We start from the raw sequence: 27029 nt of genomic DNA, 5'->3' as shown, positions 1-27029 counted from the left end.
CTTCAGTTATTACTTTATCCCTGTTTAGAACTGCATAAGGAGAAACTTTACTTCTCTTTTTGTGACTAAGTTTCATTTTTCTCGTCTGTCTTCTTAATGTTTTTGTTTGTTGTTGTTGTTGTTTTATTTTTTGCAATTGCTTCAGTGTAAAAAGGAAACAGCCCATACCTTTTTGTTCTCTCCAACGTCTGAAGCCCAGAAAATAAACTGCCGCGATAAGAAGAAACAGCGCTATGAGCCCCACACAGACAATGATAATGACCATGTGATCCTCTGTCAGTTTATCTGTTCTCTTTTCTGTCCCGACAGGGACTGCCAGGGTTGTAGTGTTGGATTCCTCAGGAGGGGTGGTCTGCGGTTCAGTGGGCTTGGCAGTTGGCGGAGGAAGAATATCTGCATTTGAAACGTAATAACCGTTACTAGTGTGGGTAAAAAAATTACAAACAGCCATACAAAAATTCTTTCAGCTAGTGACACATACGGTGTTTTAGGTTTTGTATAACGTCGACGCAACTAGCAGCCGTTGGGTGGAAGGTTGAAAGTTTGGAGGGAAGATGACACAGCTTTCGTAAATGTTGGTAACTTATTGTGACATGTAATGATTAAAGCTGGTCGTCACTCTATGTCAAAGACGTCTTCCTGAGCTTTCTCGACGACTTTTAAAGTGGCAGTATCACGAGAGGTCTTCTAACAGTTCTGAGTTTTTGTGTAAACTAAGCTAGAATTATATAGGTGCATCCACTGATCAACAAAATAAACTCTAAACGACAAAAGAGGCATATGGATGTGAACAATCCATAATCAATGTTGTTTATAGTGATTTTCTCCAAGTAACACTGTCAAACTTGACAACGTCGGCCCGTTGTTTTCAAGTTTTAGACCACTTCTTTCCTAACCGTCCGTTGCCACGCCAGCTTTAAACAACTTTCGTGGCCAGTACAGTTGCGTTTTAGCAAGGTTAGGCAACTATTAGTGGGTTTCCAGTTTACACCAACACCTTCACTGGATTTTCAAATAGCACTAAATCTTGGTGAAACTGTCTCTTAAATGACTTAAAGGTAAAATAATAAACGATGCAATGTTTTGTCGCTCCGATATTTGTTATCTCAAGGCTCCACTGCGAGAGTCCAAAGCCCCCCCCCGCCCCAACACAACCAGGCGGCGGTAAAACAACTGGTCATCTTACATGTATTACTTACGTGTGGTAACATTCACTGTCATCCCCTTTCTACCAAACCCTTTGCTCGTCTTTGCCGTCACAAATATGTAAAAAGTAGTATTGGCGGCCAGGTTGTCGATGTTGACAGTCAGCTTTCCATCTGTTAGTAAGCTGTGTGATGAGTTACTGTCAGCAGTGTAGTATGTGACATTATACTGCACGATTCTGCCGTTAGGTGATTTAGGGGGTTGCCATGTCACTGTAATAGTATTGTGATCCACAGCTTTTGCAGTTACGTCATCGACTGTACCAGGAACTGAACAGTTAAAATAAATAATAAAAAATAAAAAGCATTTCAAAATATTGGCACCTGAAATAACAACCATTCTATCTGTTTCAACGAGAGACTGGAACCGACTTTTCATACTGGTGCCATAACGTTACAAGACATAGGTTTCCGCGGGTATTTACGCCTGAAATAATCTCGTATTTAAATTTATAAATTGTATAAGTGGATATTTTTGCTTCTTGACCGAACCCAAGAAACTTGAAACATTTAAAGTATCGATAAATTATTACTCCACGTTTTCTTTCTTCTTCGAGTAAGGCCTACATAAAGTTCAAGAAAAAACTTGATATGTGCTAAGCTCACCACAAACTGTGGACAGCCCTTTATTTTCTCGTAATTTTCTTCGAGAGAGAATTGGACGCCAGCGCAAAATTTATTTTCCTCGCTTCGCACACCCCCACCCCTACCCCCTGGCTGTTTCTATTTCGCGTTCTTCTGCGTTGAAACATAGAGAGGCTGTAAACAGTTTACATAAACTGATCCAATCCACGTTTTTGACCATATATAATAAACTGAGTTTGATAATTACTATTGTTTGTTTGTCCGGGCATTGACAATGGATCAAGAATTATAACAAACAAACAAACTACCTCCTTCCTGTGAAACTACTGTTTTCACTTCACTTGTGTCTCCTCGCCCTGCGCTTGTGTATGCCGCGACTTTAACTGAATACTCTGTAAAGACTGTAAGATTAACCAGCGTTACAGAGGAAGCAGTTGTGTTAACAGACAGGTATCCTGCGTCTGGCAATAAGTTGGTCTCCCTGTAAAACACAGCATACCCAAGGATGATACCATTGCGCATGAGTGGAAGTGGTTCAGCCATGAAGACCACAATGCTGTGCTGGCTTTTAGAGACCAGAGTTACATTGGACGGTGGACCAGGTACTGAAAAACAAAATACCGGATTAACAGGTTTAAATATAACAAATGATTGTTACCATGGTAACTTGGAAGCATATTCCACGCTGACAACTTACCATCTTCAAAAGTCCAAGCTTGCTTCCAAGGACTCATGGGACCGGCCTGAACCGTGAAGGCCTGGACAGCGATATCGTACTTTGTCCACGGAAACAGTTGTCGTATGGTAAAATTCAGTGATGTGTCCGTGGTGAAGTTCTTGGCATCAGAAAATCTGTACGGACCTACGGCTTTCACGGATATAATGTAATTTCTAACATTGCCGTTTGTTGATCCTGAGGGAACAATCTGTTGAAAAGGAAAGTCATATACAGTTGAACGTCCCTAATACCGACACCGAAGGGACAGAGCAAAGTGTTCGTATTAGAAAGGTGTCTGTATTATAGAGGTCACCACTATGACGTCACTTTTGACTTCATTGACAGCTTCAAGTATTTAGTACCTAAAATGGATTGTCCGTAATAAAGAGGTTAAGTTTATGTGAATTTGCTCCTTGGGGCCGAGATTTAGTGTCCGTTGTCCGTGTTAGAGAGGGTCCGTATTAAAATATAATATATATTATATTTTTTCTGAAGTAAATGTATGAGAGTTTTGTCGGGACATCGGAGATTGTCCGTAATAGAGAGGTGGCCGTATTAGAGAGGTGTCCGAATGGAGAGGTTCGACTGTACTGTCAAATATTCGTGTAATCAAAGTTGTAATTTACAAAGTAACGAGGAAATAGTGGTAGTATAGCGTGTGTATGTACAGCCGGGGACACTTGCTTGGCTGACAACACAAACGATGTCAACTATCGCTAGCACGTTTGGGGCTTTACACGCGAGCAAATCATTCAAAACAGTCATTTTACCTTCCATTTCAAGAAAATTGAATTAGCCGACAAAACTTGCAGTTGGATGTCCTGAGGCGCAGTATCTGGAGCTGAAAACAAAACAAAAGAATAAAAATACAGTCACAAAAAATGTAAAACAATTTACATGTACTATGAACCCTTTACTCTCTGAATCGTTAATAGAGCGGTTGTCACTTGAGTTATTCGCATTTACTTAGATTCTGAATTATTACGCTTATGATTGGTTTAAAAATCTCGCGCCACTTTCTCATCTAATCAGAAGTAGAACCAAAACCAATCGCGGCTAGGCCGCATACGTTTTCACGAGCTTTGCGCCAATTTCATGTACTTCGAGTTTTGATTGGTTCAATGGACTGTTTGTAATTGAAAAGATACTTTGGTTTTGGTTTTACGATTCTCAATCAAAAAGCGATCTGAAAGTCGTCTTAAACAAGGAATTCTTACAAGAGTTAACCAAAAACAGAACTTGCTTTAACTTGAGGTTAATGGTCCTTACTTTGAAGGTGTTATTGAAGACATAATCATATTTCGCCACTCATGTAGGCCTATAAAAAAAATAGCCAGTGACGAGCCTCATCGAACGAATACTTGGCTATAGTTCGTTGCATGAAAGCGTGAAATAAATAAGTACCTGCTTCACCAGTTGTCGCTTCAGCTGTAACTGAAAAGTTCCCCCACATAAGATTAACTTCCCCAGTGGCTGCACGAATCCTAAACTGATAGCGAGTGAATGGCTTTAAGCTGCCAATCACAGTCTTAAGTCCTGGTATCTGATTGGCTGACAGCACTTTACTGATGACGTCACTACTGTCAGCGGCATTGTATTGGATCTCATATCGTGTGATCTGACCGTTTGGCTGAGCTGGTCTATTCCATGATACACTGATGGCAGTTGAATTGGAAGGTGCCACCACTATGTTCGTTGGTGACGAAGGAGCTAAAATTGTGAAAATACATGTACAAAATTAGTACACTAACCTCTACTATTGCTAAGCCTCCGTAAAGGAGCATCTCTCATTAGTGTAAGTAAACAGGACAGGCCCTCGACGGTAATATGAGAAATTATACAATTTATCTTGAGTTCGCGCGTCGTAACTCGAATCTTGGGATTCCCGGCTCGTTTGAAGAGAGACGCTTTTCGTTGTTCGCGCGTCGTCGACAATCGCGACTCGTTTCTCGAAAGTCGCGTCTTTTTCTTGAAGTCGTGTCTCGTTTCTCAAGAGTCGCGCGTCGTTTATCGAAAATCCCGTGTCGTTTCCCGTGAGTCGTGTGTCGTTTCTCCTAAGTCGCGTGTCTTTTCTCAAAAGACGTATCTCGTTTCTCTGAGGTTACGACTTGTTTCTCGAAAGCCGCGTCTCTTTTCTCGACAGTCGTGTCTCGTTTCCCGAGAATCGTGTCTCGTTTCCCGAGAATCGCGTCTCGTTTCCCGAGAATCGCATCTCGCTTCTTGTTTTTAGTGAGTCGTGTGTCGTTTCTCCAGGGTTGCAGGTCGTTTGTAGAGAAATGCGATGGCTTGGTCTTCTCTGGAAATTTTAACAAAGAGTTAGGTTCCCACTTACCATCTTGCAAGGTTTGGTTTGCAATAGTCGCCCCAGGACTTAAGCCAACAGCATTACGCGCAGATATCCTGAAGGTGTAACTTGTGTAAGGAGCAAGATTTCTCACTGTGTATGACGTCACAGATAAGTTCTCTTCCAACACAACATAAGCCCCAGACTCCCTCTTCATTTCTATTCTGTAGCCGGTAATAGCACTGTGTCCATCAAACCCTGGTCTCCATGACAACTGAATAACGGTAGAGGATTGTGGGATGGCCGAGATTGAAAGAGGAGGACTAGGAGCCACTGTTGGAGTAAAGGAGAGATCTATGAATACATAACTATCTAATATATTCTGAATAATTAATATTTATGAAATAGAAAACAAGCGTGCACCTACATGTAAGAGTAAACTCGAAAGCTAACTCCAGCCTCGGATAAGATGTCACTTACTTTTTCGTTTTATATATACAGATTTGACGCTAAAACAGTATTTGACAAAGATATATAGCAGATTTTGTGCAAATCAACCAAAAAACCAATCGCCAATTTACTTAAAATGTGACCCCTAAATTTAAATTTGGCAGAGTTTTTAACAGGTTTTTATTGGTAAAATCACGGTCACATAACAAACAAGAATGCCTTCTGACTAAGGAAAAAGAGCGAAATAGTTTTGTTCCTCCTGATATTAAAAAGCTACTTATGTCCAGGATTGAACGCAAGTATTGTTTAATAAGTACTTCATGTTTGACTATGTTATTTGGCATTTCAATATTACTTCATATTTGACAGATTTTGGTGTGTTTTGGTGAACTTTAATTAATGAGGACACTTTGTGATGCCTGTCATGAGGAGCGTGCATCTCATTATCGTTCAATCCTGGACATATCTGTAAAAAGCTGGGAAAGACTGTAAGCCGTACACTGCTCAGGAAATCGACAGCTGTAGATGGCATTTTAATACAAACTGAGATACATTTGAACAAAGTCAGGCTGTTAATTTTCAAGTTGCAATCCGTTTTATTATTTTTGTTAAATTTTGTCCAACCACGCCCTCTCTTAATGGCTTTCCTGTGCTTCTCGTGAGTTATTTTACTAGCAGTTTTAAACCGTTATTGTGATGTTTCAGATAGTTTGATGACCAGCTGGTCATAGCTGAAATTGCAAAAAAAAGTGTGGCCTGCATTACACTAACCTTGTACGGTCAGGTTTCCATGCTGTGATTTCCTTCCAGCGGCATTAGAAGCAACGCAGGTATAAACACCACCATCCGCTTTACGCACGGATCCTATTACAAACAAACTACTTGTCCCGGACAACAACACGCCATTCTTATACCACGTGATACTTGGCTGGGGAAGGCCGCTGACTGCACATGTTAGGGTGGTGCTACTTCCAAGCTGAACCAAACGAGGAACGTTAAACGACGTTATGTTTGGAGCAACTGCAGACATCAAAGAGGAGTTTTAATTTATGTTGAGACAAACTAGATGACTATACAATGTAAATACCGGCAGTTAACTCTCTCTTAACGGACACCTCTTTAAGAATGCCGGTCGCTTAGAATCCAACATTTTGGGGCAAGAGGATGGAACTTCGATTTCTTTCATACTTTTATGTTAGATAGGCTAGGGTATAACTTAAATCACTGTATAGTTCTTTCGATTGAATATCCTTTTATTTTAAAGAAAAATGCAAATAACAAAAATCCGTTAAAATCGTCATTTGAGGCGCTAAATTATTCATGACTTTTGCACGAGTTTGAGAGCCTCGCGTGCAAAAACAAATCACTCTACCGTCTTTTAAACACTCAAACCATAGTTAGCAATCTTTAAACATCTACTGAAATGATTTTGGGAAATATTACGTTGTTCTTTGTAGACAAAATAATTTTATTTCGAAGGCATACAATTCACTGCCGTAAAAGTACTTGGTAAATAAAATTAATTTTCACCATGTGCGAAACCTTCAAATCGTTTAAGCTTCTGGTGGTTGAATGTTAGAAGAATGGTGTATAAATCCCTGTAAAAATTTCTCCGGGCAAATGATTAAAAGCGACGTGAGATCTTTTCGAATTCGGTTAAATATGCAAATATTTGACCTTCCGCGGTCAACTTTGAAGTTACGGGTCAGAAATAATTTTTGTTCCGTGTTCCAAGTCCTAACCCATTTAAGACCAAATTAAGCATATGAAAAAAATATGTCATTTTCTAACCTTTATCTGCTGTAAAAGGTAGGTTCGAAGACCATTTTAGCATGATTACGGCTCTTATCATTCGTCGCATCTGAGCTTCGTTTTCCTTCCGCGGTCAACTTTGAAGTTACGGGTCAGACATGAATGACATGAATATTTCAATCCGTGCACAAGTCTTAACCTATTTTGGGTCAAAATAATCACACACAAAAACATTATGAAATATTCTAACCTTTATCTGCTGTAAAAAGCAGGTCCGAAGGCCTTTTAAGCACGATTCCGGCTCTAAGCATCCGTAGTAATTTGAGCTTCGTTTGTGTAAGTATGTCATATTTAGTGGTCGAAATCCAATCTGTGATCAACTTTCGGCGCTTCTTGTCACCACTGCATCTTCTTCGACGGCATACGCCGATTGTTATTATTGCCTCGTTAATAGTACACAAAAAAATAACATCTGATCGCTAAACGGCATGATGTCGGCGCTTACAGTAGCTTACAGTCCCATCTTGCAATGGGCCGTCTGTTCGTCACGCAATACTGTGTCATGGACATTTTTTTAGGGGGTGGTAGGCGGGTGTGGGAAAGGTTGAATATGCGGAAATGCTTGATTTATAGAGATTACTTCATGGAAAGTGCGCGCGTACGATTTTTATTCATGAGTTGAGTAGTGTCAGAAAACGAACGAGTGAGCGTAGCGAACGAGTGAGTTTTCTGATACGTATCAACGAGTGAATAAAAATCGTACAAAGCATTTTCCATGCTGTAATATGTTTATTTCATAGGTACTGAGATTTTCTTTTCCGTGCTACTGAGTAGACAAATTTATTTGCACAAATAAATGACACTGTAAAACCATTCAAGTGCTCAACAACTGAGTAAATCAAAGATCTGCAGCATTCAAAATTTTTAAGTTAAGTCAAATGTCTGTTAATAAAGGAAGCCGTGCCAATAACAAAGTTAAGTCAAAAAGATAAATCACAATTTATTTCAGTCAATTTATTTTCCGTCGGTCGCAAACATTTTCGGCGGTACGGTTCTGACATCGCTGCAGTCTGATCCCGTTCTAGTTTTTGTTTGTCTTTCATTGAACTCCAAGTACTCGACTCCGCTTGCCGTTTTCAGTAGCTTACTCCCTAGCACATATCACGATGTTCTTGGCACCCACAGAGTCCGAAGTGAAGAGTGTTGTTTAGCCAGAGCGTGTTTAGAAGTGCCTCGGGACTACACATACCGAGCAAACCCTTCTCGCACAATATTCGCTTGTCAAAGCTACCGACGCTTTCGGTTTATTTTCTTTTCGTTGCTTTTTTAGCTGCTTTTGTTTAGACTGTAGAACTTTCCTGGTTTTCTCAAACACCAAGTCGTTGATTATGCTTACAGAATAGCTCTTTTTCTTCAGATGTCTTTCGAAGCTAGCCACTAAACTTCGAAGAGAAGTCGGCTCGTATTTATTTCCATCTTTGGTGCGGACGGCAATGATGAATTGGCTGATGTATTCATTCAGCTCAACAGCCGGAATATCTTCTATTTTTCTGTCTTCGTTCTTCGTTATCAAAAATCTTTCAAGCAATTTTACATCTCGTTCAGTTTTTTGCCGCGGTGTTTTTGTTTTCCTGTTCTAAAATGAATTCTTCAACTGAAGAAACAGAAGCAAACCTTCCCTCGGCCATTTTTCAAAGCGCGGGTTTTCTTGTCGGCAGCGGCTGTGGGATGACGTTTCCTTCAATACGTTCATTCATCACCAGTGAAAATTCGTCGTTCGCGTTGCTAATTGGACGAACGATATTTTTTCACAGTGAAATTTTGTCGTTCGTGCTCCTGATTGGCTAAGCTCTGAATCAGTACGATTTTTACTCCCTACGATTTTCATGAGTAAGGGCCTGTTTACATGGAGGGAGGGTGCCCCGGCTAACCGAGTTACCCGGCTAGAAGGGATAAAACCTAGCCCGCCTTTACATGCAGAATTCACAGCCCTTCTACCCGAGATGAGACAGCTTCATTGAAGCGTGTCACGGCGTGGGAAAACAATGTAGCTCCAAATGATTGAAGAAAAATATGACTTTTTACTGAATAATCAAGGCTTTTCGTCTTCAAACTTATTTTAATTTGATGTACAAGTTCTTAGAAATTTACTGCGTTCATTTTTGACGAAATTCAATCGAAATTCAACAGTATTTGGCCGCTAAATTGAAATTAAATTTGTTGTGTCGTGAATTAGGATAATCATTCCCACGAAAATTTCGAATTAATTAGCTGTTGCTCAAAGAAATATTTCCAGCCGACTGATAAAACTAATTTTGATCAAATAGCACTGTTTGGGTCCAGAATTTATACATTTTATGCCATTAACTTCAAATTTAGTTTAAAAACACGCGCGAAAACTTATCCCGGCAAGCCGGGATAGCTCGGGCATAACCGTTTACATGGCAAAAAGCTATCCCGCCTAGAAGGGTGCCCCGGGCAAGTAGACCGAGTGCCCCGGCAAGGCGGGTTACCCTTCTAGCATGTAAAGGCTTCAATACATTTTCTTAGGAAACGTATGAAAAGTTGGCTCGCCCAGGGTAGCTCGGTTAGCCGGGTAACTCGGTTAGCCGGGGCACCCGCCTTCCATGTAAACAGGCCCTAAATCTCAGTACCTATGAAATAAAATACTTTATGACAAGTACGTACTCGAGCCAGCAACAACAACAACAACAACAACAAGTACAGTGATATCTTTTGGCAGACAAGATAAAGCACACGTACTGTCAGTTGATAAGCGTTTGGTACAGTGTAATGCAATGCAACTGTTCGCGAATTCGGTTGCTCGCGCGGGGTTGGTTGTAATACCGGGGGTGGAAGGAGGATATAAATCTTTACTTAACAAGTAGAGTTTTTAAGTAGTTATTCCCTTTTTTACTGTAGAACCGAAAACGAAGAGAAAAACTCGCGTCTATGTTTTATTTTTATTTATTTTTTTTTTTTGGGGGGGGGGGGGGTGAGGGGGTGGGGGCCGGGGGGTTCTTGGTTGGTTGGTTAGCAAAGTTTTATTTTTTTTTTCACAAAGATACCTAACCAAATATCGCATGTCCTGTATAAATGGTTAATGATAGAAGTAACGATAAGTTTTGATTTTTTTTTCGTGATCGAGTGGCAACTTAATAAAAACATTGCATCGCAATCTTTTTTCGCCCTCCGGTAAATCTGGGTGACCTGTGGCTTCGGGTGGTCATTCGTCAACCTGTAACAAAGTACTTTCTTGGGGTGCCGTTTTGAACATACTGTCGAATTCATGATGTCTAAATTCAACAATAACTAATTTGAAGTTTAAACGAAATTAAAACATGTTAAAAAAAACTCAGTGCTAAAACTCTTTGCTAAAAAGGATCAGCAAATTGCTATGGCAATTCGGCGTGTGAAAAAATCGCCAAATTTAATTTAGTGGCTTCCTAAGTAAACAAAACCTTGGTCGTGCTAGTTATTGGCACCGTCTGTTTGCTTAAAGGCTGCGCGTGAACAATTTTTTCAAAGTTCAGTTTATTTCACTGGAAATGGAAGGTTGTTGTTCTTTTAAGGCCCTTGTTCGTGGAGTTTGCGGTTTTGATTCTAAAGATCGAAAGCGTCACACTGAAATCGCTCCTCTACTGTCGTGTGAGAAGGACATCAGCAGTCACAAGTCCCAGTATTAATTTAGTTAACTCTAACATGACTCTTTCCTGTGAAAAACCAAACTTCAGAAGCTAGCTATTTGTTTAGTGTTTTCAAGGCAGCTCTTGAAAACTTCGTTATACAGTCTTAATATAGTAAAGAAGTAAATGGTTTGAACCCAGTATCAGGTCGTAAAGTGTGATCGTCCGGGTGAGAGTTGCTCTGAAAACTCTAACCTGCGATCAGGCTTTCTCCGCCGCGAGAAAAATAACTCCTGATCGCAGGTTATGAAAACTCCGGGATAGGGAATATTTCTTGACGTTCTCGATCCATTAGAAGGGTATCATTTTGGCAATGTGTTCCGGGTGTGATCCTTAGATATGGTACCTAAATTCTATCAGCTAAAATAAACGCCGAGCTAAACGAAAAAAAAGGTATCTTAAAACTGAACTTTTTGTTCAAGTATTAGTAAAGCGATTTTATAAAGATTTGTGTTTTGCCGTGTGCGGTTAGCCGTTATTTGTGTCGGCAAGGAACGCTTTTCCTCCCCTTGAATAGATTGTTATTTTTCGGTTTTGGGCCTTAACGAAGTTTTCAAGAGCTGCCTTGAAAACACTAAACAAATAGCTAGCTTCTGAAGTTTGGTTTTTCACAGGAAAGAGTCATGTTAGAGTTAACTAAATTAATACTGGGACTTGTGACTGCTGATGTCCTTCTCACACGACAGTAGAGGAGCGATTTCAGTGTGACGCTTTCGATCTTTAGAATCAAAACCGCAAACTCCACGAACAAGGGCCTTAAAAGAACAACAACCTTCCATTTCCAGTGAAATAAACTGAACTTTGAAAAAATTGTTCACGCGCAGCCTTTAAGCAAACAGACGGTGCCAATAACTAGCACGACCAAGGTTTTGTTTACTTAGGAAGCCACTAAATTAAATTTGGCGATTTTTTCACACGCCGAATTGCCATAGCAATTTGCTGATCCTTTTTAGCAAAGAGTTTTAGCACTGAGTTTTTTTAACATGTTTTAATTTCGTTTAAACTTCAAATTAGTTATTGTTGAATTTAGACATCATGAATTCGACAGTATGTTCAAAACGGCACCCCAAGAAAGTACTTTGTTACAGGTTGACGAATGACCACCCGAAGCCACAGGTCACCCAGATTTACCGTAGGGCGAAAAGAAATTGCGATGCAATGTTTTTATTAAGTTGCCACTCGATCACGAAAAAAAAAATCAAAACTTATCGTTACTTCTATCATTAACCATTTATACAGGACATGCGATATTTGGTTAGGTATCTTTGTAAAAAAAAAAAATAAAACTTTGCTAACCAACCAACCAAGAACCCCCCGGCCCCCACTCCCTCACCCCCCAAAAAACATAGACGCGAGCCCGGTTTTCTCTTCGTTTTCGGTTTTACAGTAAAAAAGGGAATAACTACTTAAAAACTCTACTTGTTTAGTAAAGATTTATATCCTCCTTCCACTCCCGGTATTACAACCAACCCCGCGCGAGCAACCGAATTCGCGAACAGTTGCATTGCATTACACTGTATCAAACGCTTATCAACTGACAGTACGTGTGCTTTATCTTGTCTGCCAAAAGATATCACTGTACTTGTTGTTGTTGTTGTTGTTGTTGCTGGCTCGAGTACGTACTTGTCATAAAGTATTAAATCAAGCATTTCCGCATATTCAACCTTTCCCACACCCGCCTACCACCCCCTAAAAAAATGTCCATGACACAGTATTGCGTGACGAACAGACGGCCCATTGCAAGATGGGACTGTAAGCTACTGTAAGCGCCGACATCATGCCGTTTAGCGATCAGATGTTATTTTTTTGTGTACTATTAACGAGGCAATAATAACAATCGGCGTATGCCGTCGAAGAAGATGCAGTGGTGACAAGAAGCGCCGAAAGTTGATCACAGATTGGATTTCGACCACTAAATATGACATACTTACACAAACGAAGCTCAAATTACTACGGATGCTTAGAGCCGGAATCGTGCTTAAAAGGCCTTCGGACCTGCTTTTTACAGCAGATAAAGGTTAGAATATTTCATAATGTTTTTGTGTGTGATTATTTTGACCCAAAATGGGTTAAGACTTGTGCACGGATTGAAATATTCATGTCATTCATGTCTGACCCGTAACTTCAAAGTTGACCGCGGAAGGAAAACGAAGCTCAGATGCGACGAATGATAAGAGCCGTAATCATGCTAAAATGGTCTTCGAACCTACCTTTTACAGCAGATAAAGGTTAGAAAATGACATATTTTTTTCATATGCTTAATTTGGTCTTAAATGGGTTAGGACTTGGAACACGGAACAAAAATTATTTCTGACCCGTAACTTCAAAGTTGACCGCGGAAGGTCAAATATTTGCATATTTAACCGAATTCGAAAAGATCTCACGTCGCTTTTAATCATTTGCCCGGAGAAATTTTTACAGGGATTTATACACCATTCTTCTAACATTCAACCACCAGAAGCTTAAACGATTTGAAGGTTTCGCACATGGTGAAAATTAATTTTATTTACCAAGTACTTTTACGGCAGTGAATTGTATGCCTTCGAAATAAAATTATTTTGTCTACAAAGAACAACGCAATATTTCCCAAAATCATTTCAGTAGATGTTTAAAGATTGCTAACTATGGTTTGAGTGTTTAAAAGACGGTAGAGTGATTTGTTTTTGCACGCGAGGCTCTCAAACTCGTGAAAAAATCATGAATAATTTAGCGCCTCAAATGACGATTTTAACGGATTTTTGTTATTTGCATTTTTTTTTAAAATAAAAGGATATTCAATCGAAAGAACTATACAGTGATTTAAGTTATACCCTAGCCTATCTAACATAAAAGTATGAAAGAAATCGAAGTTCCATCCTCTTGCCGCGAAATTGAGAAATTGTCTGATTCTTAGAGACCGGCATTCTTAAGACGGACACCTGGTGTTGGTCCAGTCCCTGCCGTTTTTTAGTAATTTTACTAACTGAACTCCCTATAAGACGGACAACTCTCTAAGACAGACAGTTGGGCCGGTCCCGACGGTGTCCGTCTTAGAGAGAGTTGACTGTACGTCCTTCCTTATAAACTTGTAGCAACCAATATTGGAGAACTAAAATGTATCTTAATTATAGACATTTAAATTACTGCATGCTATTAGCAAAATATTGCCTTTACTCATAACTAATATACAACCAGAAACTTAGTGAAATGGATATTGATGTAAATGAATTCACAAGGAAACTTACTGCGTCAAGAAATTTGTATGAAAAAATGTTTTAGTGGTTTGTTAATTATGCTGTGTAACTTGATGTATTTATGCCCTTATTTTAACCTTATTTTGTGTTTAAACTTTCTTTAAGTCATGGCACTAAATGAATTGGTTGGACTAAGGGCGTCAAAATGATAAAATTACACTTTATTCTTATTTCACGAAGATGGTGAAACAGAGTGCCCAGCAAAAAAGTGTTCAACTACCTTATTACATGAAATGTTCGCGACACGTTAATTTCGCGATTTTGAGGTGCGCATATTTCGCGACACTTAAATTTTGCGATTTTGCGAAAATGTTGTACTTTGAATCACTTTTATTTCGCGTTTTGGGTAAGACACAACTTGCATTTCCTTGACAATATCATTTTAAATGTCCTTGAATTAAATAAAACGACTTCATCAAAGGAAAAAATAACGTCAAAATTAACAAAAAATGCAAGGGCGGGACTCTACAAGTAGGTTATGCTTGAACGTGCATGAGTTATTGTTCTTGAGTCAATTGACGACAACATCCATTTACATTGATAATTCTTTCCTTCAATAGTAATAAACTTATTCTTTCTTGATTATTGACATAATGTGAGTCACTTTAATTTCGCGATATTTTTGCGAAAATTTCATGTAATAACAAAGGTAGATATTCCGCACAATAGTCAGGTACCCAGGAATCCAAAATGTGACACCCACGGGCATTTTTGTCTGATTTTTGGCAACATAGCTATTTTTACTAAACCGAGTACGCTGATTTCGAAAATCAATGTTGCCAAGCTTAGTTCTCGCGTTAAGATGATGTTTTGATGCATATAATTATGACGTCATGGTCCAAATAAGGAATTTTCTTTCCTTTAGCTATTTTAAGCATAATACATCCAGAAATTCATTTAAAGCATTGTTAGTGTGCTGTAAAAATGATTTCAAGAATTTTCTGAGAGTTTTTACGCTGTTTCTGTGAAAATCAAGCCCTTTAGTGACAATTGACCACGCCCTCTTAAACAAAATTCACCCTATCGCGGGAACCTTATCACGGGTGTAGGTTTGTTATTTTGTCAAAGAACAAATGCGATATTTGTATTAACAAATCGCTATAGTTGCAATAAGAAAGAAAAATATTGTCGTCGTGCCACGCTGAAGCGTATTTTCATATATCGAGTTTCCCTTGTTTCAGCATTTTGTTTAAGTTTTGAGGTAAAATAAATGGAAATAACACCATAGTTAATGTCGTAATATATCATCGTTGTTATAGTTAGAGATAAAACTTTATTGATTGTCTTGTATATTGCTGAATCTAACTTATTTCACAATGCACTTTGTCTGTTATAGGCTCATGATAAAGACTTTGGTTGAACGCATGTAAAATTAACGAATTCAAAATGATCATAACATTGCTCCTTGCTTTCAGGTTTAAATCTGTCTATAATATTTTTAATCAATATCGGTAAATATTTTTAATATATCTTCTGAACTTTTTTAAAAACACTGAACTAATATTGCTTTTTAAACAAGTTTCTTTAAAGCGCTTAGCGCAGGTTGATATAGCAATTAGCGTCGGTCTTGGTACATCCGCACAGCCCAGTGCACATGGCATGCGTTTTTCTAAATTCATAGCGAAGAGGCACATATATAGCCAGTGGTCAAGTCGGATTTCATACATTCAACAAACAAACGTTTTCTGCGGAGGTAATGGTGTCAGCTTCGAGGACATCTTCGCCGACCGAGAAGAGAAGAACAAAGTTTTCTGTGAAAACTCTCCACAGATGAAAGAGGTGCTGTTACAGCACCTCTTTCATCTGTGGAGAGTTTTCATTTCCTTGACGAGTTATTAGAAAGATTTGCTGAGACATCCTCTAAAGTTATTTACGTTGGATTCTCTGAAGTTCCTGCTCATTTCCACACTGTTGATGACAGCTTAGCGCGATCGATGTGCCAGGAGAAGTAACAGCAAGTCTGTGCCTCGAGTGGAAACTATTATGTTGTCAAAAGGCCCGCTATGACTGACTGCATAACGAACAAACTTCGTATCGGCTTCCTCTTGGTTGGATCTCAAAAAGACTACATCTAGGCAAGGATCTGAGCAGAATCCACTTCGTATGAAAAACCACCAGATATACTACGATTGCAGAGTCAGTGCCTGCGAGATAAGTTCATCTGAGAGAATCCGTGCAAAGTCCGCTTTGTTGTCTCCTAGTGCCAAAAATGCTCGCCACTTCATCGACCGCAACTGAACCTCTCTTACGTACTTCAATGACTCTGCTCACAGGCCGCGCCGTGTTCTCGGGGCGTCGACTTCTTGTCGTTGCTTTTATGGAGTGCCTCCCATCGAATAACACACCAATCCTCTGGTATCCAGGACCTTTCCGTAAAACAGTGTTTACGTAACATTCCGCAAACCCACCGAAAGCATTTGCATTTTTTGGTTTGCCAATAGCTGCCACCATAATTAGTATGCTGCCACCAGGGCGAAGCCATCGAAGAACAAACTGACTCTAGGCACTTGACCTTTTCTTCTGAGAACGTCTTCTAAAATTGACTTGTTTCACACTTGTGGGATTCATTTCTGCGAGAAACAGTGGCACCGGCATTATACCTCAGATGCTACAATATGGCTTGCATGTTTATCTCGCGCCTGCCTTCATACACCGTCACTAGACAACATAGAATACTCTGGTTTCCATGCAAATTTAAAGTCTTTCTCTTTTTGCGGCTAGTTGCAGCACTTTTAACTTCATAAAGGCTGGCAAATAGAGGTGGATTATTCTTGCGAACAGGGTTACGAAAGTGTGTCTTCCATCCCTTCTTCCCGTTCCCGTTCTTTCTCTCTGTCTGAAGATAGTAGCCTCCATTCCACGAATCGTTCAAGCTGAGTCTGTCCAATCGAAAGATCTTGTTTTATTTCTAGAGTCACGAGATCTTTCTTGGCAATTTTTTGCAATGTCTCATTTGTCCGTGACAAGAACAACCCGGATTTCGTTGTGTGAAATGTACAGAATTCTCAGCTCCATTATCTTGCTTCTAGGCTTACTCTGGGACCTTAACTCGCCGCGAGATTGTGCGAGTTAATGCGAGTTTAGGCGAGTTAAGGCGAGTTAAGGAAAAAATGAGCTTACCTAACAGTTGCGAGTTAAGGCGAGTTAAGGCAAGTTAAGGAAAAATGACCCACCAAATGTTGACGCGATACCGGTTAAAACATAATTATAATATGCCTGACTAACATACAAGCAAAAAATGCCATGTAGTTTTTGTATGTCTTGAATATATAATGAGGCTCCATGTTGTCCAGTTATGAAAAAAATTCAGATGACATCAAAAATTGAATGGAACCAAATCTCATTCTATTTTAGAAAATTATTTTTTCCTAATTGGACAAGCTTAAGTATTGATATGGATTCGAGTTAAGGCGAGTTAAGGCGAGCTAAGGTCCCAGAGTAGGCCTGCTTCTGTCTCTCCTTGCCACTCTCTTTGTGGATAAAAGCAGTCGTTATGGTGTATGTCAAACATCGCTGATGTTTGTGGAGCAATTCAATTACAACTTTCTATTAATAGAATAATCACATTCATTTTTAAACAAAATGTTAACACTATACCCGTGATAAAGTGAATTTTTATGAGAGGGCGTGGTCAATTCTCACAAGACGGCTTGATACTCATAGAAACGGTATAAAACCTATCAGAAAATTCTTAAAATCATTTTACAGAATACAAATAATGTTTTGAACGAATTTCTGGATGAATTATGCTTAAAATAGCTAAAGGAAAGAAAATTCCTTATTTGGACCATGACGTCATAATTACATGCATCAAAACATCATCTTAACGCAAGAATTAAGCTTGGCAACATTGATTTTCGAAATCAGCGTACTCGATTTAGTAAAAATAGCTATGTTGCCAAAAATCAGACAAAAATGCCCGTGGGTGTCACATTTTGGACTCCTGGGTACCTGACTACAAGTGCGACGTGCTTTAAAAAAAATGTCTTTTCAACAAAAAGGCAAAAAAACAAGGACTAATTATCTTAAACGCAGTTTTGGTTATTCCGGGGCTGTTCTTTGGAATGTACTGCCACCGGAATTACGTAAGCCATTAACACTTACAAAGTTTAGAAAGGGAATCAATGACGTATATTCCTCAATGGGCACTCACACGGCAAACTGGTAAAACAGTATTTTAGACCTTATGTTTTTTGTTGTTGTTTTTTAACCTTGTTTAAATACAACTTTGTCCACAATGTATGTCTAAGTCTAATAAAAGGCGAAAATCGTCGATAACATAATCCATTAAATGGATCCTGTTATCGAAGATCTGGGCCTTATATTTCACTGACAAAATCCCAATAGGCAGTGTTCTTTAACATAACGCCTCGTGTGTGAAATGATACATGTTGCACGATCAAAGGACATGAAATATAAAGTTACCCTGTATTTCACTGACAAAAGCCAAGTATGCAATGTTCTTTAACATAACGCCTTTTGTGTGAAATGAAACTGATGTTTTTTGTTGTTGTTGTTTTTTTTTTACCGTGTTAAAATAAAGTTTTGTAGACCTACAGGGTATGTCTAATAAAAGGCAAAAATTGTCAATAATATAATCCATTAAATGGATAATTATAATATTATCGATGATTTGGGCCATATATTTCACTGACAAAATCCCAGTATGCAGTGTTCTTTAACATAACGCCGTGTGTGTGAAATGATACATGTTGCTCGATCAAATGACGTGAAATATAAAGTTACCCTTACGCTAATTTCTCGCAGCACTCACCCTGCACAAGTAAATAAGCGATTCCCACATGGGAATTTAACCCATTACTAACATTACAGCTGTACTGTCCGGCATCGCTTGCGATCGTGTTCAACACTGTCAGGCTGTCTCCACCAATCACAATCCTTCCACCTGTTGTCAACTGCATGTCACCTTTGAACCACGTGACTACTGGTTTTGGATCACCTGACGCGTTGCACCGGAATGAGGCTGAAGATGATTCATTGACAGTGACGTTCACTGGGTTTATGTCAAGAGAGGCTGGCACTGAAACAAACAGTCGCAGTAATCTTGTGATGTCAGGAATGTATAACAATCAAAAGCAGGCTATAATGTAAGTACTCAAAGGTATTCGAGCTAATGAAAAATGTCAGAAATATAGTAACATTCCATGTATAAAGTGCCACTGTTTTGATTTTGTTGCAATAACAATCTACACAAAATTGAATTGGAAGCGTGTCAGATTCGGTGATTATACGTTCGGAAGACCTATACCACACTGTAATTGCCTACAAATTATTTTAAAGTATGATGAAAAATTGGAGCGTTTCTTTACCCAAACTTTCATGACATGGGGAAAAATGCCGTTTTGGGCGTAAAAAAGGCCAGCTACAATTTTCAAGAAGGCAACAGCGGCTTCAGTGAAATTCGGGTTATAAAATTTCATTTCCAAAATTTTCTAGAGTAGAAAAAAGCATGATTTTTCTGTCTGTCTTTTGACTAATAAAAAAAAATCGTAATACACTGTATGACTTTCACAATTCTGCAACAAATGTATATATAACAAGATAATTTGACATACAAAACATAGCTAAGCTTGCATGTATTCCTGCACGAAATCTAATGCCAAATTCCGAGGGTAAACAAAGTGATGATGATGATGATGAAATTGGCTGCAGTCACACTGGCTTTGGGTGGTTCAAAGAATGCATGACGCTATCCACCAGATAAATCAATATCCATCGAATAGTGTACAGTATGTTTTGTCAACTCTTTGAATAGCAATTTATTCAGGAGATATCATTACCCAACGTTTGAACAACCTTCTGGAAGACAAAATTACCTTTCACCCTCAAATACGCTGATGACTCCAAATGTCCAGCAATATTTACAGCTTTGCAAATGTACTTTCCTTCATCTTTCTTTTGTATTTGCCTGACTTCAAGAGACCCAGCTGTAATAACATAATGGCCTGTCTGTGTGAGTTGTACTCTTGATCCCCCAGAAGTGTAAAACCACTGAATGTTCGGTTTTGGGATTCCATTAAATGAACACTCAAACTTCACTGATTCTCCAACTGTCTTGGTGGCATTTGCAGCAGATGAGACAAGAGATGGTGGGACTTAAAAATAAAATAAAATGTCTTGTTAGCTGTTTGAAGCTTGACCTGAAATGTGAAATGAACTCTTCAAAGTAATTTAGTCTCATTGTGTTTCTCTTTTAGATTTTCATGCGTTTGCGGTTTGGTAATACTCCTAGTCACTTCGTCCCACCAAATTCCAGAGTTGTAATGTGTCAGCTTGTGTGGGCCAAAAATCTACTAAATCAACCTCTTGAATTGTAATCAATACAATGCAAAACGAGGTCAGGTAGCAGTTCTCACAAGATCTGACATGAATCATTCAGAAGAGACCTTGCAAGCGCAACACTAAATTCAATTATGTTGCTACTGAAAACCTGCTCTTAGCAATCTATGTAACTATTTTATTTCATAGTACAAGTGCACCTACCATAAATAACAACATCAGCTGTCGCAGTAGCAGAGCCAGCAACATTGGTCGCAATACAACTAAACTTCCCAGCATCCTGCACAACAGAACTGGAAATATACAAGCTCCCATTGGACAGCAAGGTCACGTGATTAGTATCCACAGGCTGACCATCTTTTTGCCATGTTAGTATTGGCAGTGGAAAGCCTGTGGCCTTACAGTGTAATGTAAGAGGGTATCCCTGTGTGACATTGGTGTCCCTGGGCTGAACTTGGAACGTAGGTGGAACTGAAATGTAACAAAGAAGTAATTAAAGCTTGGTTTGAGTTTTTGTTATGATCTGCCAAAAATGTTATTTGTACAATTCAATAATTTATAAGATGGAAGTAATTTTAGCCTGGTGAAATTCTTTCTTTTGAAAGCAATGTCAGTCCCAGAGGGGTTTCTTATTCTCCTTTCATTCTAATCTAATTAATCCATGGTGGCTGTTTTGCTCTAGTAGAAAAAAAGGGGTGAAATATATAAATTTTACACCCAACAGTTTGTCAAGGCCAAACATGCAGTTTAGTTCCAGTTTATTACCGATAATTCACTATTGTACAATTTTTCTTTCTCTTTAATTTTTTTTATTTCTGAAAAGTGCAATTGCTTAAAATAATGCTTAATATCATTTCACAATAGTTAACATCATTTATTTTAATAAGGCAGACTTCCAACCCAAAAGCACAACAAATCTAAATACAAATAAGCTGGAGGCACTCAGTTCATAATTGTTTTTTTTTTTTAATTATTATTATAACAAGTTTACAATGTACCCACCATGGACAGTAACATAGGCCAATGAAGATGTTCTCGTAGCTTGAAGATCAGAATTTGTTCCATCACAGAAGTACATTCCTTCATCTGACTTTTTAATAGCTGAAAACTTGATTGTTCCAGAACTGTCAACAGAAATGCCGCCACCAGGTGTAATCAGCTGATAGTTACGATACCAGCGAATTGTGACCTGAACAGGAAAACTGACAGGAGGGACGCACTTCATGCTGACGGCATCACCGACTACAGCAGTTTGGTTGCTTGGATTCTCAACAAAAGCGAAGTCAAAATCTAAAAAGAATTTAGGTTAAGTTCAAAAAAAAAAATTAAAATTTAATGCCCCTACCACTTGGCAGTATCGGTGTTTGTTTACTTCTCATGGAGAGAGAAGTGTCTCAGAGTACCAGTTAGAGAACGAAATAAATATCTTGACTCTAGTTATGTTCAAACATAAAGCACTTAGACTACAGTACTATTACTTGTCTAGAGGGGAGGGCACTTGTACATTTGCAAGGGGATGCTCTGCTGGCCATGGGGTGGTACCCTTCCCCTTCAGTGAGAGGCGGTGACCTAATGGTTAGCATGCTGGACTCCATATCTAACAGTCCGGGTTTGAGCCCTAGCTGGGGTTGTAATTGTGTTGTGTTCTTAGGCAAGACACTTTACTCTCATAGTGCCTCTCTCCACCCAGGTGCACAAATGGGTACCGGCAAACTTAATGCTGGGGAGTAACCCTGCGATGGACTAGCATCCCATCCACTGAGGGGGGATTAGAAATACTCCTAGTTGCTTAATGCTAAAGAAACCAGGATAATTTAAGCTCTGGCTGTATGAGTCACTTAGCTTGACGCAGACTTCCCCCTCCCCCTGGTTGTCGAGTAACCAGCCACTTAACCTTGAAAATTGAAAATGTACACTAATTTATTAATGTCATATTTATTAATACCGTTAATAAATTATCTTCAGGAAACATATAAAATTATTGTGCATAATTTAACACCATGCACTGAATCATAATGGACTCTAACAACTACTTACATGCAACTCTGAAAAACACAGCCCCACTTGAGACTGAGCCAGCAGAGTTTGTTCCACTGCATACATACTGCCCAGCATATGAACGGTTCACTGGTGCGGCAAAGTAAAGGGAGCCATTACTCAGAATGTAGCGATTAGATACATTATTAACTGGCTGTCCATTCATTGTCCAGGATATCAAGGGTCGAGGAACTCCAAGGATTTGACACTGCAGAATGGCTGGGAGATGTTCTGGTACAATCATGTTTGTTGGACGAATACCAAAATGAGGCTTGTTAAGAGCAGCTATCAAAAGACAAGCACAGACCAATTTAATATATATAATAAATAAAATTAATGATTGTAAGATTTTAGTTATAAAAAATTATAATAATTATTATGTAGCAAAAGTTTCAGAACCATTTCGGTCAGTCTAATGCCATAAATAAATATAATTTAATAATGTACATAATTTATGTACTAAATAATGAAATTTTAATTGTTTAATAATTTATTTTTTTTTTGTTCCCATCTGACAATTTCCCTTTCAAGAGCAATTGCCCATGCAATTGCGTTTTATCAGCAATTAGACAACAGTGTGAGAACCAATCAGATTAGAGTGCACCAACAGACGTGAGTGTCTACAAATCGCTTAATATACATGTAGAATTGCTCAAAGAGAATCCAAATCATTCTACTAACTTTAATTATCTACCTCTAATTATTTCGAAAACATGAACTATCCGTTTTAGACTTTATCCTTAAAATAAGACTACTCTTCCTCATTTTCTATGAGCAATAGTTAACTCGGCTACACCTTGTTGATTATTTGCTCATTACATTGTAGTGAAAGGCTCAGGGGCTAAACAATTAATAAATCTACTTACGAAGCACAGTTAAATATGCTGTCTTGCTGGCCTGTGGCTGACCAGGCAATAAGGGATTGATAGCCACACATCCATACCATCCTGCACTTGAGAATGCAATATTCTTCACAGACAGAGCAGACGACGTGGTCTTTGTGCCTGGAATATGAAATGGACTTGTCACATCACCTTGAGTGAAAGGTTTTCCATCCTTCTGCCAATGGATTGATGCATAAGGCAAACTTTCTTCAATAACGCAATCAAATGTTGCCTGCTCTCCCAATCTTTTTGTCACATTGCTTGGCTGTGTAAGAAAATTGGGTTTAATATCTGCAAAAAAAAAAATAATATATAATTGTGAAGGACAGTCAACAAATTGCTGGCAGAACATGGTTATGTAAGTTTCTCATTGTCGAGTAGCAGTTTTTCTTTTTCTTTTTTTTATTAGAAGGATAGGGAGAGGGGATGAGTAATAGGTCCACAATGGACATAGTAAAACATGACTTCATTGGGTAAATTAACCCTTAACATCCCAAAAGTGAGCAACATTAAAATTCTCCTCACAATATCAATACTTAATCAAGAGAAACGGTTTAGAGAATTAACACGATGATTGCTTTGATCTATAAACAAATTCTCTCATTACTACAAAAAAAGTATGGAGATCAGAAAGGAGAATTTATATGTGGATATTCAATTCCGATCCCACAGCATGAACAAAAAAGGCTGACTGAGCTTCTCTTTGAACTCCAAAAGGTGGCCATAATATTGTCAGAGGTAGTCAGCTCTACTGTCTCTAATTTCACCATAGGTTATTGGTTAGAACACTGGAATCAGGATTGAACAGTCTGGACTTGAGCCATATAGTATGTTTTGTTAACATGAATTTACTGGAAACTCAGCCCTTGTAACAACTGGCCCCAGTTTGTGTGTGCAAGCAGATTAAATTAATATGGTTAAGCCCCCATTAGACTGTTTACAGTCCCCTATTTTTCCATGAAGTCATAGAGATCAATCATTGAGTTCGACAGGCTGCCTTCTTGGTTCCTGGATGTACCATAAAGATCCATGTATAAGCCGCACCTTTTTTCTCAAAATTTAAGTCAAAAATTGGGGATGCGGCTTATCTACAGAGACATCTGGTTGGAGTTCTCAAAGGCCTAATTAATATTCATAAAAAACTTCTCATGACGTCACTGAATAAACATATTACAACCTGAAAACTTTGTTGCTGTTCACTGCCTTTTCTTTCCTCTGCAAAGCTGTCTGCAGTGACGCCCGCTGGTCACTTCGACGCATGTCTTTCTGCCACGTGCGAGAACTGAATATGAAGATAATTTCGCAAGTACTCACGAGGCAAATGAACGACCTCTTCGCTTTTTTATTGACCTTCACAGCAATTACATCTATTGGATTATCAAACTCCTTTTCTGCATGAAGTTTTTATCCTGTTTTTATCTTGAAAACGTGGTTTCTTCCGAGAGCCAAATCGTAAGAATGTGCCACCATGTTTGTTTTGTCATGCTCAGACTTCTCTCTACATTTCAAAGCTTGGCTACTAAACATTCATTCGCGTACGAATCACGATTTCATCGAGTGTTTAGAAGTAATAATCTTGAAAAAATGATATCAAGAGAGCAGCTAAAGTTAAAGATATTGTGAACTCAAACTAAAATGGAGGTATGACAAGTGAAATTTTGCTTTCGTAAGACGTAATTCATATTAAATTTTGCAACAACCGCCATGTCAGTGTTTCGAAACCGTGCTTGTTTGCCAATGTTTGTTTACCAATAGAACTTCAAACTTTATTGTCTGTATTTTTTTCCAAATTGAAGCTTCCAAATCGGGGGTGCGGCTTATCTATGGGTGCGGCTTATACACGGAACTTTACGGTAATTAAAAACTGGGGAGAGTGCAAAATGCCCTAACCACGGGTTTTTGCAATCTCCCCAGTTTTCGTTTGCATTCAGGAACCAAGATGGTGGCCCGTCGGACTCAACAATCAATCTCTACGACTTCACGGGAAAAAGGGGGACTGTGAACAGTCTAAGCCTCTATTAATGGACATCTCCTATAGGTGGACACCTCCCGTAAGCGGGCACTCATGATCAGACAGTCATGGTCCCTGCACATACAAACACTACATTTTCAATCTCCCGTAAGCAGACACCTCTCTCAAGTGCACACTCTACCTACAGTAGTCCCAAGGGTGTCTGCTTATGAGGGGTTCCATTATACTAGTTAATGTGTGACTGTGATGTTATGTACATACAAGCTGCTTGAACATTTGCTGTTCTGCTATACTTGATCAGTGACGTTCCTGTGACATGTGCACCGCATATGAATGTTCCAATACTTTGTGCTGGAATGCTGCTATAATACAAAGAGTTATTTGCCAGCTGTTTCCAAGGTTTGTTAGCGGGATCAAAAAGCCAGCGGTCATTATTTTTCCATGATATGGCAACATTTTCAGGACCACTGTATTGTGCTTGACAGTTGAGTAGAAGAGGTTGTCCGACAGCAACAACGTGGTCTGAAGGCTGTATTGTGAAATCTAAAAAAATTCACAAATTCCATAAAAAACACAAATTCACATAAAAATTTACAAATTCCAAAAAAAATTATAAATGCACAAAAAATTCACAAATACATAAAAAAAATCATAAATTCTGACAAAAATTCACCAATTTCAATCAAATTCACATTCTTGTTTGGTTCACATAGTTTTCACCAACCCTATAGCCATGTCCATTTATATGAGCTGTCAATCTGTTACCTGCTATATATTGAGCTTTAATACTGTCCCCAATCAACAAATACTGAATTTCTTCTCAAGTATGTTCGTCTGGGAACAGTACTTCAAAATAAACAATTCAATCATGTACAAGTACTACGTTTAGACACTGCATGTATCCGACCGTCCGCCGTACATGTAAATATACGGGTGGAAAAACTCTTCTTTATGAAAGAGACGAAAAGCGAAATCTAACCAAAGTTATTTAACTATTTAGTTATTAAACTATGTAGCAACCTCAGTTAAATATACTTCGTGATTTTTAGACGTGAATGAAATCAAACGATCATAATGTAAGCGATTTGATCGACCCCACATGCTTAAGTTTACGAAAGTAAAGTTTACAAAAGTACTTTAGCTTTTTACTTACTTAAACTTGCAGATGCTGATAATCTTGCAGCGTATATCGTTGCAATCAACACAGCGTAAAGGAAGGTATTAAAGCTCATTTCAAATGGATTCGCACAGCGTGGGTCTTCATCAAAGGATCATGCATAGAAACATGACGTCCAAATCGAAAACGCGTTGCAGCCGTTCCGCAAAGCGATCGATCTTTCGATGTTTTATCACCCACGCTTCAATCCTTGATTTTGACTAAAAGTCATAAAGATTCCACTCCATAATCATTAAGACCACATTAGAAAGCAATATCGGCCGGTTGCCAAGGAGAAGAAAGCATTCAGCACATCAGGAATTTTCAATGTTTAGGTTCTTCGACGCTGGATGCCAAAGGACGCTTGAATCGATTAGCAACCATGAGCCTGCGATCAAATGGGCAGCGGTCAAAGCCAGTGAACTTCCCGGTCATGATGTTTCGGTTAGAGTTCGGCTTCATTCGACTGAATTCGGCATGTTTTCGGCTTAAGTTCGGTTTCGCGGTGGTTTTACGATCTGAGCAGGAAGTAGGCCTTTCTCGATTATGCTAGTAAAACTGGCATTTAATGCTACTAGAAATTCTCGCCTAAAGCCAAAAAAATGCTAAAATAATGGCTGATTTCTTTAAAAAATGCCACTTGAATTCCAAAGAATGCTTTGTTTTATTTCAAACAAAACGTACAAACTCTTACATTATATGCTCATATCAGTCAACAACAGGTGATACTTAATAATTGTTTGTTTATAAAAAAAAATTAAAAAAAT

The 27029-nt window shown here is 38.7% G+C and overlaps 1 protein-coding gene and 1 pseudogene across 1 annotated transcript in view; both read right to left on the bottom strand.

Moving 5' to 3' along the window:
• LOC144631895 (cell adhesion molecule DSCAM-like) overlaps positions 1 to 26613 on the bottom strand; it is a 34844-nt gene extending 8231 nt beyond the window's left edge. Inside the window, exons 1-16 of the mRNA XM_078490482.1 lie at positions 26260 to 26613; positions 25368 to 25649; positions 23117 to 23425; positions 22251 to 22535; positions 21216 to 21503; positions 20418 to 20684; positions 19751 to 20029; positions 18688 to 18954; positions 6014 to 6262; positions 4841 to 5125; positions 3913 to 4218; positions 3279 to 3349; positions 2488 to 2716; positions 2099 to 2395; positions 1200 to 1475; positions 169 to 393 (exon numbers count right to left, since the gene is read on the bottom strand). Coding sequence (XP_078346608.1) covers positions 169 to 393; positions 1200 to 1475; positions 2099 to 2395; positions 2488 to 2716; positions 3279 to 3349; positions 3913 to 4218; positions 4841 to 5125; positions 6014 to 6262; positions 18688 to 18954; positions 19751 to 20029; positions 20418 to 20684; positions 21216 to 21503; positions 22251 to 22535; positions 23117 to 23425; positions 25368 to 25649; positions 26260 to 26338 — 3994 coding nt within the window. The 5' untranslated portion in view covers positions 26339 to 26613. The remainder of the gene's footprint in view (positions 1 to 168; positions 394 to 1199; positions 1476 to 2098; positions 2396 to 2487; positions 2717 to 3278; positions 3350 to 3912; positions 4219 to 4840; positions 5126 to 6013; positions 6263 to 18687; positions 18955 to 19750; positions 20030 to 20417; positions 20685 to 21215; positions 21504 to 22250; positions 22536 to 23116; positions 23426 to 25367; positions 25650 to 26259) is intronic.
• LOC144631885 (uncharacterized protein KIAA1958-like) lies at positions 7995 to 8879 on the bottom strand (annotated as a pseudogene).
• Positions 26614 to 27029: the final 416 nt, after the last annotated feature.

The sequence above is a fragment of the Oculina patagonica genome, chromosome 1, assembly GCF_052425735.1.
Source record: "Oculina patagonica isolate OP01 chromosome 1, crgOcupat, whole genome shotgun sequence".
NCBI lineage: Eukaryota > Metazoa > Cnidaria > Anthozoa > Scleractinia > Oculinidae > Oculina > Oculina patagonica.
The sequence above is the reverse complement of the archived record's forward strand: the minus strand, read 5'-3'. Positions and strand labels throughout refer to the sequence as shown.